We start from the raw sequence: 14,798 nt of genomic DNA on the forward strand, positions 1-14,798 counted from the left end.
TATATAGGATGAAATATATAATACTGCAGGCGAATTTTAATGTTCACAAGTTTACCATGCAGTTAACATTTTACAACAATATAAACCTCCTTTTATACGATCTAAAATTCCTGATAGTCATTTAAGCTTAATTTAATCATAATGAATCTTACGATGTTTAAAACATTCTCGAAGAAATTCTCAATAATTCACCTTACATATAAACAGTTATAGTAGCATCCGCTATATTTTTGAATTATTTATGTATCAATAAGACACTCCTTGATGGTTGTGCCTAAAAATAATTAGTATCGAGAGAGAGAGAGAGAGAGAGAGAGAGAGATACGTATGTTACGTTCAAATTGCAAAGTGCTTTGTTTCCAAGAAATTCGCGGCAAGTGGAAACAAAAGCAATGAAGAAAATGCTCCTCTTGTTGACCTTGAGGAATATCGCTTTCTACGAGAGAATCCGTTTCGCATGTATGTGTGTACTATTCTCGTTTTCGGATGACACGTTGGATATGTGCTTTCCGGAGGGCACGACGAGCGGATACTTTGTTTGGGTCCGCAATTGGCTGCACGACCGACGACGAAAGAACGGAAGACTCATAAAATAAAGAAAAGAAATAAGCAAGCAAACAAGCGAGCGACCTGACTAAACCTGAAAACGACGAATACTTGAAGGTCTCTTCAAGAACCATGTATGTCCGCATAAATATTTATTTGCTTAATCATTTTTTTGTATTATTATCGTTAATGTACGAGACAATTCATTCGTAAGAGAATTTTTTAATCAATTTCGAAAAAATATTCCATGAAGAACGATTCGTACAATCATTAATAATATGATCGTGCTAATGAAGATGTTTCAAAGGCCGATTATTGTTAGCAAGATAGAAGAATCCGTCAGGACTTACATATGTAAGAAGAAATGAAAGTATGACGCGAACGCGGACAATGCCATAACGGATTTACGTAATAGCCCATCACAAACATGTGCGAACGATGTCGAGGCCATGAATATAACGTGCGAGTTCCTCATTTAATTAATCGTCGAATAGGCTAAATAATGATCGAAAAGATTCGTTAAGCTTTCGATAAGATTCCTTGTGTGATGTCGATGTATATATATATATATATATGTGTGTGTGTGTGTGTGTATCTATGTATTATAATCCACGAAAAGAAAAAGGAAGAAAGATCATTCGTATTTGAAATTTCAACTTATCGTTTCGGAAGCAGCGCAACATGTCCATCGTTGCGATGTCCTTGATATCGCAAAAGGATGTTAAATTACGTAGGAAATACCAAGGCTATTAATTGCATCTTGGACCTTGAAATGATAATAATTATAGTGGAAGTGAAATTTAGCGATACGTGCTGTTATTTCTCTTTGAAAAAGTCCTCGTAGCTGGTATTGTGATAGCAATTATTGTATACTATTCGTATCTGTTGAAATATAGAACGGTGAAAGCGATCATACAAAAATATCCTATCGATACGTCGCTTTGAAGATAATAAAGAAAAAAAAGTATTAATTAGTAGCTTGTATTTGCGAATTTTTTTTACAATAAAGTTTCTATTTATATAAGTATTGTACATTGAAACAACTTAATTGTCATCAATAATTAATATTAAAAAGTCATGACAATTGTACGTCCCTTTTCTTTTTCGCTAATGAATATTCCTTAATGATAATGTTCATTGGAGGTATGAATACTGAATTCGCGCGTTATATTACAATTTTTAAATAATTACATTTTAATTAATGAAATGAAACAGATTTTGACAGACATAACAATATCTCGAAAAGTCAAATCTATTCAAATATTATTATGGGGGAACAATTTAATAAAACTTCTTCTCAATGTGTGTAATCGATTGCAACATGTTATTAAACAAAACGGATAAGCTAGCAAATATTATGAAAATATTTTTATTGTTAATAAATAATGAATGTATATTTATTATATTTTTGTAGCATACGAATTCTATATTGATACCATCTATAAATATTATCAAAGATAGTATATAACTTTATTAAATAAAGAAATATTATGATTTTCTTATCTACACATAATAAATTATCATAATATAAAAATATGTCACAATTTTTGACATTTCCTTTAGAATCGGTTAGAATATAAGATAGTACTACTGCGTGCGGACCGAATATTAAAGAGTTACTCGCCATATATTCTATCACATGTTTCGCGTCCGAAAGTTTGTTTTTGTACAGAGTGCAGAGATGCGGTTGCTTTGACGTACATTAAAAAAGATCTGTCTCGAATTTTATCTTTATTGATAAATTTTGTTTTTATTTTTAGTGATTAGTCATAATAAAAATACTATCTCTTGAGTTATTCAGTTCTTTTTTGTGTTTGTTTATAACCGTGCTTTAGAATAATCAAGAATAACTGACGAATAATTCAGAGTAATTTAAGAGTAACTGAAAATAACTGAGAATAACTGAGAGTAACCGACGAGTGCGTTCTCAGCCGTGCAGTAAGAACTTGTCCTTAATTCTCTTAGAGATGCGAGGACAAAATGAAATAAAACAGTGCAATCTAATTAGTTGCTGATTTTGAAAAAAAAAAGAACTCCGCCCTTACGATCATACAACAAAGACATGGGTGAAGATGCAAGATACAGATAACGTCATGAAATATGAAAATATAATATGTATGAGCACATGCAGAAATATAAGAGCATATGCAAAAATATGTGATATCTGTAATAAGTTTACTTTTTTAATATTGTCTCAGATATGATGCATTGCTTCGCAAAATATCGCTGTATTCAACGCGAAGTGGTGCTTCCACAAATATTATTTCTTTAACCGAAGATATCAAATTATTTACTAACATAAAAAGGAGACTCAATGCTTTGGCTAAACTCTGTTTAATCCATCGGCTGCGCATTTTACATGAAACAGATTTAACTTATCAGTAATTTTTTAATATAACTTTTATCATGAAAGGATATCTCATATTGGCAGCAATATGACTCATAACCATTCGAGTTTAGGACGAAAGTATTTTGTTCTGTCCTTGTATGCGGTTCGAATTTTTCATGATGGAAATCTTTTATTTGTAAGAATTTTCAAGAAATTTAAAATAACTAGATAACTCCTTTACAATCATTTAAATATTTTACGAATTTGTATCATTTTATTTCGAAACTACTTCTAGACATATGATCAACAGATACGCTGTCGTCCTAATACACTCTTATGGCTAATGTATCCAATTTTACCGCTCGGTGTTATCGTTAATAAGAATTACACAATAAGTATAATTTTAACTCACTAACCGACATCGACGATATGTTGAAGAGTCGGGAAACGTCTCTTAACCCTCAGGGAGATCCTCTGAAGGGTGATAACATAGGCCAAAACGGCATACCTCACGATATTCCGCCTCATCAGTCGTCCTCTCTCGTCCTGAAACATATGAATCGTTGACCTCGATCAGAATGATGATTCATATCTATATGTGCAATCGTTGTTTCGTACGAGCGACCCTCACACACTTATTTATCGGTATATTTTACGTATATACCTTGTCCGAAAATTGCACGTTGTTCTCAACTGTATAGATAGGTTGATTGAACTATCACGATTCGCAGGAAAATTAATTGTTGTGGGATATCCCATAGTAATTACAAGTAAAACAACTGAAAAGATGTAATACTTGATTTCGAGGGTTTTCATGTTGGGTTGGAATGTATCAGATAATTTGATTTCACAAGATTGTGTTGTAACGAGTATTCAAGATTGAGTGAACTACTCACAGTTCCTAAGTCAGAGGGAAAGCTTGTTTTATCATTGAGAAAAATTAATTCTTTCTGATTGGTCTCTCTCCAAGAATTCATGTGTTTGTCTTCTAAGGAGATACATTTTGACCAATAAAAAACCAATCTGGATAACATTCGAAATAGATTATTTTACTGTATTTAGATATTTTAGAGTTATATATAAAGAGACCGAAGTTCATATCTTGAAGCATATGCTTGTTCTTTTTTTCATTGATTTAATTTATATATTTACCACATAAATAATCTTGAAATCTCGACAAAATCAAAAATGTTGTACCTTATAAGAATATGTTAATATAAAAGTCTTGTCAAATGATCGTTTCCCGTCGTCGAAAACAACGGAGACATTTCAAATGGCCGAACAATACCTGTACGAACGTTATGCGAGTTTTTGAAAATTTCAATGACATCGATGTAAATTTAACGCGTTAAGCGTTAGAAGTAGGAAGGGGAGGGGAAAAAAAAGTTAAGAAAAAGTACCTTCCTTCGGGGCGCAGAAGGCACGGATCTCGTTCGACGAGAAAAGAAAAAAAAAGAAAAAAAACTCCGCTTCCTCGGTTGAACAAATGCAAGACACGTTTTCAGGACTCTCACGGCACTTTCCCCTCGTTCTCTCGTCAGGAACGACGCCCACGAATCTTCATTGTCGACGACGTACGCGGCGATTTTCGATCGCAACGTCGATCGATCGAAGAAAAATGTCCGATAAAACCGATCCAATTTTTCCTTTCATTTTTCAAATAAATATCTTTTCTAACGTCGTTTAATCCTAATCCTATCTCACTCTTTTTGTAATCGGTCGATGGCACCGGCACGATGTGGAAGACTCGATCACCCAACGGAATAACAATCCAATCGGAGATCTCGAGGATTCGAGTCTTGAAACTGTTCTTCGTATGTATGAAGGCTCTTCTCGGCGAGTCACGCGCGCGATAGTTCGAATCGATTTCCGTGGAATGTATTGGCTCGATAGATCGCCGATCGATTTATCATCATCGATGAGAAACTTCTTATACGTCGTCTCTTATTTCCTTCTTACCTTCTTCTTTGTTACGACTCTTTACGATCGTATTCAACGTCGCATAGCTACGAGATAAAGCATTTTGTACCTTCGACCACGTATTTTCGGTATAATGTATGTGCTAGACGCTGGAAGAAAGTTGTCGGAAGTCAAATTTTTGAGAGGCTCTCATAACACGTGCACGGTAAGCGTTACGCGAGCCACGTGCTGATCTAGAACGATCTGCTCATACAAGGAACGAGGAAGAAAGTTGCTCACTTTCGTGCGACGATATCATCGAAAGTTAATACAGTCTTGGAAATAAAGATGATCGATAGATCCTTCGTTCGATTTGATCGTTTCCTTCTAATTATTATTATCGAACGAAAGAAAAAAAAAGGAAAAGAAAAACATTGCTGATAGAAATTAATCTAATTTTTTATAATTACTATTACGTATTATTCTTCTGTCATGATCTGGACACCTGTGAGATCATCATATATTATCATTTTTAAATTCCTTTGTTTTTGGAAATCTTTTCTTTCTTTATATACATAGTACATCAAAACGCTACCCTTAATAAATTGTTCTTATTATCGAAAAAAGGCGATTATTCTGAAAAAGTATATTGTGTATATATATATATATATATATATATATATATATATATATATGTATATATATATGTAAATAATCGATAGCGTTTGTAAGGAAAAAAGATTGAAAAATATAGTCACGCGGTCGATAAGAGAAATTGATTCACACATCGTCGCGCGTCGTCCTACTTTCATATTTAATTTCACTGCACTCTTATGTCTCCTCTTTTCCAAGCATCCTTCAGTTCAATCCTTATATACTTCTCTTTTTATCGTTCTCTTTTTTTTTTTTCTTTTATTATTATTCTTGATCTATAAAGAAGTATGTTTGCGGTGCGACATATGCCTCCTTATCCTCGGAATTCTGCGACTTATCGTCGTGCGTGTAAAAATGCCCGGCTTGGCAGCTTGGAAACGATCCTCCGACTATGTAAAGGTGGGAGTCGTACCATCCTCCTGGCCTCGGGTCTTGCATTCCAATTAGATTTCAATGAAAGGAACGTTCTAAGCTATGCTCGACTGCTGCTACCCACGAGACGTGGCTCATTCACAAATCGAGTACTTTGTATTACGCGATTACTCGCGAGCGCGCGTTCGTAATCGTGTCGCTAAGTCCTCTTTCTTTAGACCAATTGGAAGGACCCACTGTCCTTTCTCTCAGAATTAACAATGAAATTATTTTACTTTTTATCAACCTTTATTATATACTCCATTTTTTTTTTTTCCTTTTCATTTATAAATAATATAAAGAAGTGTTATCAGGATCAGATTTTATTTTTAAAATAGTTCCTATTATGATTTCTTATTCTTCTATCAATTTTTATACAAACTAATATCATCTTTATCTAATATTATTAATACAATAATTGTATAATTTCCTATCAACCTATACTCCATTTCTTTTCTTCTCTAAATAAATAATATAAAGTCTTGTCGAGTTATTAAGATCGTAACTTTTAAAATAATTTCTATTATTTAATTTCTTATTTTCTTATCAATCTTTTTAGCAAATATAATATATAATATTCTATACTGCAACTAATGTTTCAGATGTCTGTTATTTGTTCAATTAATTTGTCATTAATCGTTTTACAACATCGTATAAAAGATTAAAGAAAGGATTTATGCACTCTACATTTGTCGTTAATAATAAAAAAATAAACCATTCAATTCAATTATCTAATGTATTTCTGGTAACAATAATATATATTTTATAAACAGCAAAAGGATACAAATATTCAATGTAAATATTAATTAATAAATTAATATGAAACGCACGAAGTTGTAATCTCACGCGTCTACGTATAATTTATATAATTTTCCTTGTTTACTTTACATATTTACCATTAGATATCACTTGTACTAAGTAATAAAAAAAAGAAAAGAACTTGTGTTGTGGCATAGAATAGAAGCGACACTGTATGTATTTGACAATCCTCATCTATTCATCAATATTTATTACTCTACCTATTATAGATGTCAGGATCAATCTAAAAAGCGGAGTGCTTTGTAATTGTAATAATTATAAAATTCATCATCAATGAAGAAAAATCTTCGGACACATCTAGGATAATAGAGTTAAGTGTTTTATTAAATTCCACGGTAATTAACTTCTTCATAACGATAATAAATTACATTTTCTACATTCTCAGTTGGCAAAATACGCTATCGTCGTGGTACGATCGCGAGCAGACGGCGCGGGCTGTTTTCACCGGTGGCGTTCCGCTTGGAAATCGTAGCATTCCAACGTTTTGCGGCAACGAAACGAAAGTAACGTGGCCGAAAGTGGAGAAGCGAAGGTAAGGAAAGAAGAGGAATGAGGAGAGAGAGAGAGTTAAGAGGGGTAGACAGAGGGGGGTGTTGCATAAGAAAACGTTTAAAAAGTTTAGAGGCGACCGGTCTGCTGTTCTTGCTCCGTTAACACAACATCCGTACTAGCGATGGGATCGAGCATATCGCGACCAATAGATATCATTTCTTGCCTGTTCAACTTCGATACTTCATAAATATTTACTGACCGAAATGACTCTCGCTTTTCTTTACATACAAATAATAATTTAATCATATAAAATTTCCTATGAATTTCTTCGAATTGCTTGTTATATTCACACCATAACGCAATTCGAAGAAAACAAATCCTTCTTATCTCAACTACACAAAGTTATTCAGATTCCTAATATGAATACATGTACAATCATGATTCCTCGTATGATAATTTGATACTCGTCCCAAATGTCACTCAAAAGTTGTATTCTCTTTTTTTCCCTTTATTCTAGACGCATATCTCTTTAGTCAAAAGTGATTTACAATTCTAATAGGGAATGTAGAATACACATACACATAATCTTCTTTTTTATTTTATAATTCCAACCTCCTTAAAGTTTCTAGATAACTGGAATTGGTGAAATTGTATGAAATGTGAAAGTTAATGGTTTCATAGAAATAACTGATTAAAGCCGATGAAAGGAAGATATTCAAGAATAATCGAACATTTCTTTACCATAAATATATCTAAGGAGAGATGATCGTGAAAATGAACGTAGATGAAATTTCGAATGCATTTCGGTCCCATCGCTGGATCCATTGTAAGGCGGCAGCACTCGGCGTACGTTTACCAGACGTTAGATAGATTATACGCGGAGGTGGTAGCGTCGGTGGTGCAACGGAGACCCGGTTTGGTCTCCGAAGGTTCGAGGAAGAAAGATGTACATACCTACTTCGCAGAGTTGGCGGTTCTCGAACGACGCGTAGGTTCGTCCTTCTTCTTCGGTCACTATACATTGCACTTTCTCTCGGCCATTGTGTCATTGACCAGAGGCTGAAAGCTCGCTCTCGATCAAGAATAAAGTTCAAAGCGGCGTGCTTGCCCCGTTCATCCGATCAGCTGATAAACCAGATAGACTTCTATCCATCTTGTCTATATTTTCTCCTTCTTATTTATGTCATCTATTAAACTCGTTAACCATGGCAAAGGTTACTTATCATACGTAACAGTTTCGTTTCTTATTTTATATCGGATGGAATTCGTTCGATCGTAGTCCTAATTATTAGGATTTTTAATAACTTATAGAGAACGTGGATTATTTTATGTGTGCCAAGGTTCATTCGAGATACGGATGAATGGAATCCGTCTGTTTACTGTTATAAAGGGTTAAACGATAGAAAAATTACGGAGGAAGACAAACTCTTCTGCCATTTCGTAGGATGCGTGTTAGTTCGGCGTAACCTTTTTTTTTCACTTCTGGGCGTGGCCTGGCACGACTGTTACCTACTTAGGTTAACGACACCGAAACGTGTCACGGCAATTCATTAGCGTAATGAGACACAAGCGCAACATAGGCTCCCGACAGCTTGACTGCAAGGCTGCATCGATTATCGCTCGAACGACTTTACTCATGGAAAAGGATGCGTTTCTATTTTCAAAGTGTTTTTCATTTTACTTTTTCTTCTTCTTGTTTTTTCTTTTTTTTCTTTTTCCTTAACTCGAGCGTACCAACGTCGACTTCTGAGTTGCTCGAGGGCAACAATCCATTGGATTTAGACGATACGTCCAGCTTGGAGTGCCACTCCGAATACGGTCGGATGGACGTTTCTATTCATCGATTCGATTTATGTCGAAAGAGAAAGAGAGAAGGGGGGAGAGAGAGAGAGAGAGAGAGAGAGAGAGAGAGAGAGAGAGAGAGAGAAGGGCGGAGTGGTACATCCTTCGGTCCTTCTGAGAATTTAACCTTAACTCTTTGAAAGACCTTTAGATCTTTCTTTTTCGATTCGATTTCTACGAGAGTGAGAACGAAAGATCGAGATATACAATAGCTGGTGGTTTCTACTTACGTTTCCAGGAATGGCGGCGCTGATGAAGAGGGCCAGATTGTCCGGCCACGGTAAAAGCTTGTACTGCTCCCACCACCTCTTCACTACGAGACTCACGTAGAATCCCAGGACGAACGACATCGGAATCGATTCGCTCGAGTTCCCGAAATAATAACGTATCTTTTCGAAGATTCTGTAAAATAATCGTATGCGTTGTGTTTAAAATGTTTCCAGGTTATTTAAATTTACATATTAAAATTATCTTCGTTTTTTTTTTTTTTTCTTTATTTGCCACAATTATTATTATTTAACTAGATAACAGATAGGGAATAGGGATGGAGAGGAAGGTAATATTATAGCTTAACGAATTTGTACTACTTATCAAATTATTTCAAGTTATAGAAGATCAATAAAGATAAAGGTATTTATTTTTCTTCGTTCGAAGGCTATAAAGGAAGTTCATTAAAAACATACTTCTTCGATTTTATCTTTCTTTCGTTTTTTTTCTTTTCTTTTTTTTTTTTTTTTTTTTTTTTATTATAATTAAACGAATAGTTATGAATCATCGTTGATAGTTATGATCAATTGACATTCCGTATTGAAGATTCTCACGTTATCACTAAACGATTCTTACTCGATTCTTCAATATATTTCAACGAACGTAACCAGTTCTTGATGGAATTCCCGACGATAATGAAGTTCAATTCGCGCAGCTGAAGTATTATTGACATAACGCTACCCATGTCTCATTAGTCACCGAAAAAACATACGTTGCTTCATGGTAGCTTAAAAATGACGAACGTCCAGAAAGTCATTATTCATCGATTATCATTCGAGGATATGCATTGAGGAGAAAGAAAAAGGAAGAAGAAGGGAGAAATGAAAAAAAAAAAAGAAAAAAGAAAAGAAAGAAAGAAAGAGAAAAAGGAAAAAGGATGAAAAAGAGAGTGAACTCGACGTTCCGTGGATGCAACAATACGCGATCTTTTCGATGCATCACACCACGAGTAACCTGTCTTGCTCGTTTCGCTCCTTTTGTGCGCGTCCTTTATCGTTTCTTTTACCTTCTTTTGGAGAGGCCCTAAAAACCAGAACTTAAACCAGCCCTACGCTTTCTAAATTTAGAAGCGACGAATCGAAGCGATTTTAACCGGCCGATCTTTTTGCATCCTCCTCTCCTTCTTCTCTCCTTTCCTCTCATCTCCTCTCCTCACCACTTTTAGCCCGGCATAAATAACAGGTTACGTTTTATGCGTTTTTTAATGCCAAGCACGTTTAACTCCTCGGCACGTATGAAATATCATACGTTAAGCCTTTCGCGCTCGCGCAAGCGCAAGCGCACGGCTTATATAGGGCGTGCGTGAAGTAAATTGGATTTTTCTCTTTTAAGTAAATAACTTTCTTTCCTTATATTTAAATTCATTCGGTTTGAATTATTATGAGACAATTTCAAATATGATTTACGAGCTTTTATGTTACCACGAAATCTGTTATTTTACCTATTTCCTACGAATACCATTTGTAAGGATTATAAGAAATTATTTTCCAATTTGCACGATAATGAAATGACGAGTTCTTTGATATTCGATCAAATAAAAGAAGCTAATTATTTTTATTACGATATAAGAAGAGAGAGGGAGAGAGAGAGAGAGAGAGAGAAAGATATATTCGATCGTCAACAATATTATAGGCAATCTTACGGCATAATTCCGCGAATTGGAAACCAAGTGAACCGTTAGGAAACAGTTTCCTATGTATCAGATTTGCGAGAGACTGCAGAAGAATATACGTAAGCACTTGTCCACGTCCGTAAAAGCGTGTCACGTTCATAACTACCGTTTAATGTACCTGTATTTGCATGAACTTCGCCCACGAAGGGTAAGTGATCCTAAGTTTGATTATCTACGAGCTATCATCCTCCGATGGTAATGAACGTGCGTCTGGCTATCCAGACGCGTTCGCGCGTAAAAATAAAGAAACATTTTCAGAGAGTTTTCATTTATCTAATGTCCACTTTCGTAAAGTTCGTTCTAGGAAAAGTAACGAGTATTAAAACGACGAAATTGAAAAAAAAAAAAGTGATGATGCCTGTAGAAATATGCTAAATCGTCTAGATAGAAAAGATATTGGTATTCGAAGATAAATGAAACGCTTGCACCTCTCGACGTGCGCGTTTATTCGATCTAAAGCGTGTCTAACGTGCTTGCAAGGCTACGCTTTCGAACTACGCCGTTGATTTTTATTCGTCGTCTCTCGTGAAGAGAGAAATATCTAGCTAAGACATCTTCTTCGGTCGTTGAAAGTTTTATTTGTTTTTTCACTTCATCCTCTTCTTGGCAGACATAACGCGATACTGCGAAATTCTTAGTGAAATTTACTCGTACATGTAATTTCTTAGGACTCACGCTAAAGTCACGCTTCACGCCAAAGAGAAGCGGAAACGTGAAGTTAAATAAAATAAAATTAAAAGAGGGAAAAGATAGAAAAAAAGGAAGCAACGGGGAGAAAAAAGAAGGAGAACCGAAGAAGAAAGAACGTGCTCGAGCTCGGTGAAATTGCAAGTTGAAGTGTTGTAAGAGAGAAAAAAGAAGAGGAGAAGAGAAAAAAGGGAAAAAGAAAGATTGGCTCGTAAATATCAAAACGAGAACCCTGCCGAGGATCAAGCGTGATCCAGGTGCTCGCACAGCCTTCGGATTTTGTTGCCAATACAAGGCTGATCGAGAGTCGCTTTATTTGCGCCCATAAAAAGTACGTTTATGGCGGACATACGTAAAGAAATGCGCACGCGCACGCTCACGAATCATTGCCGATCCTCGTCGAATCATTCCTTTTCCTTCGTAACGAGCGCCAAAATGATTAATGATACATTCATGTATAATATTTAAATCGAACCTTTATAGAAAAATGTCACTATGATGGTTACAAATAATCCAAACTTTTCTTTACCTTCTCTTCATATTCAAAATCTCAAAAAATATCTTTCTATATTATTCTATTTAATTGAGAGTGTGACAGAAGTTTGCAAGTTTGAAGCATTAAACGCTTGCGATAATTTTTTTAATCCCACGCACATAAATCACAATGAATTTTTATCCTATCGATTTAAAATTTTCTTATTGAGATTGTAAAGATGTTTAAAACACAAGATCATCTTCCATTTTATTTGGAATATTATTGATTGGGGTATTAATTTTGTTCAAAAAGTTAAACGAATTAATCATTCTTTCAAGAATTTTCGTCGACTTCTGCGTTCGAAAACTGTGCCATATTGTTTCGAATAAAACAAACTTTTTTTAAAAACTCCTATGTGCAACCACAATTACACTTACTTATTACTTATATATTAAGATAATATAAAAATTGATATTAATGTATTCCGAGCGAAAGTTAATTCCAGGGTAAAGCATCCTGCAATTTGTAGAATTAATATTTTATCATATTTTTCTGTAACATTTGAAAAGACATATCATATACTGATTTGTCACAAAAGTATAGACAAAATGATGATTTTTTCACATTATCAAAATTATTTTTCCTGTTGAATAATTAAATAGAAATAACAACTCGTCGTTTATAAAAATTTCGACAATTTCGATGAAAATTATGTAAATCTCTTGTATATATACAGATATATATATATATATATATATATATATATATATATATATATATATATGTATATGTATGTATATGTGCATATATACATATACATATTCAATTCGATAAATAACTCATATACTCACGCACGTTGCTGCTCGTTGAGCGCATATCGATATGTAAAATTGATGAGGTAGTAAACGAAGAGGTAGGCCAGTAATTCCCGCCAGATTAGTTTGTAAACCGATCCCCGCCATCTGAAAATAAAGAAAAAGAAATAAGATTAAGAATAAGTTAAAAGAGATTACATATATAAGAAGAAAATTGTACGCGTACAAGTTATCTTTTTATTTCCGACGATATGAAATTATGTCAGCTAGTGTGATAGAATAATAGAAACACGTTCGATAAACTCGTCGTAACTTCTTTTCGTCAAAACTTCCTGATTTCGTGTGAACGAACTTCACGGCTGCAACTACGAAATGTCCATAGTCATCATCTATCTTTTTTTTATCTTATATGAAAAAAATTCGCACGTTTACTAGATCCCTTTTGTATCGTCATCGTCACTTTTCTATATATGTAAACGTATACATAAAGAGACAGAAATTATATGTATATAACAAACTTCCGTGACTCTCTACTAAGCGCAATTATTCTTTCTTCGCCATCTCGAATCTATGGTTGTAGTTTGTCTCGACTGTGCGAAACGTCCGTCCGGCTGTTCCGTTATTTCTGAGGTTTGCTTCGTGTCGACTCACGTATCTTTGCTCCGAAGTACGCTGAAACTTCGATTATCCGTTACATTTACCGAATTACAACATTTTCTGTGTCACCGAGACGCAGTTTAATCCACTTCGGCGAATATTTCTTGCTAAGCAACAAGATCGGTTCACGTTAGTAAGGCTTTTTTTAAAAAGGAAAAAAGAAAAGAGACGATATTCCCTTTTTGCTTCGAAGAAGATCTTTTTTCCTGTTCGCCCCCCCCCCCCACCTCCAAGGAATTACACGATTGTGCAACATGTTTGTTTATACCAAAAGAGTATTACAAATTTACTTTTATTTAAATTTCCACGTTGGCCCTGGACTAATTCCAATTTTAAACGTATTCATATATAAATATTCACAGACGAAGAGTGAAGTAAATACGTCGCGAATCAAATGTGTGTCAGGGATGGTTAGTTCTCCCGAAAGAAGGAGAATAGATTTCAACGGTATTTTACGACATTCAAACGCAATTGTTTATTATGAATATTTCAAACGGTTGAATGCTCAACTTCGTATGCAGCACAGTGGTCAGAATAGAAATGCGAATGAAATTGACAACTTTGTGGTATTTCAGAAAGAGTCATGGTTCAATACCATTATATTATGCTATTTGATTTTCCAATATTTAAGGCATTCGCTTTGAGTGATTTTTACTGAAAAAATACGAAAACGTTGTGATTTCTCTTTTTCGAACGTACATACATAACATGACGAAGAATTATTAAAATTAATAGAAAATCTAAACTTGTAATTTTATTGATTCAAATTTGTTTCCACATGTATAACTTTACAATTCTTTGAATAATGGTAATCCGCATTGAACGTGAAAATCAATCATTACTTTGATATAATCAATAGAAATATCATCTTATACGATAATATGATGATTCTTCATTTTACACTTTTCATTTTAAATAACATTAACAGATTTTATCTGGCAAAGAAATAAAATCAATGTTATATGAGAATAAAATTATAACTTTTGATTTTGACGTGCTATTACCACGTTAAAGACTGCTGTACGAAGAGATACGTACAGTCGGCGATCAAGAAATATGTTAAAAATACTTGGAAACATTTAATATTCTCATATGATTTGTGAGAGACAGAAAAAATACACGCGACATATTTCATTCTCCGGAGAGAATGTTAAATGTATAAAAAAAAAAGAAAAAAGAAAAAAAAAAAAAAAAAGAAAAGAAAGATACATATGTCTCATCTTTTGAAACGAA

At 34.3% G+C, this 14,798-nt stretch overlaps 1 protein-coding gene across 3 annotated transcripts in view; it reads right to left on the reverse strand.

Annotated features, from left to right (window-relative positions):
• LOC124431997 (bestrophin homolog 15) overlaps nt 1–14,798 on the reverse strand; it is a 66,669-nt gene that overhangs the window by 25,444 nt on the left and 26,427 nt on the right. Inside the window, exons 1-4 of one of the 3 annotated variants that reach the window (XM_046980455.1) lie at nt 13,135–13,709; nt 12,949–13,055; nt 9,223–9,394; nt 3,292–3,421 (exon numbers count right to left, since the gene is read on the reverse strand). In XM_046980455.1, the coding sequence (XP_046836411.1) occupies nt 3,292–3,421; nt 9,223–9,394; nt 12,949–13,055 (409 nt within the window). In that variant the 5' untranslated portion in view covers nt 13,135–13,709. Of the gene's footprint in view, nt 1–3,291; nt 3,422–9,222; nt 9,395–12,944; nt 13,056–13,134; nt 13,710–14,798 lie in introns of those variants that run through there. The other 2 variants (XM_046980454.1, XM_046980453.1) reach the window with 2 other exon arrangements.

Source organism: Vespa crabro, chromosome 23 (genome assembly GCF_910589235.1).
Source record: "Vespa crabro chromosome 23, iyVesCrab1.2, whole genome shotgun sequence".
NCBI lineage: Eukaryota > Metazoa > Arthropoda > Insecta > Hymenoptera > Vespidae > Vespa > Vespa crabro.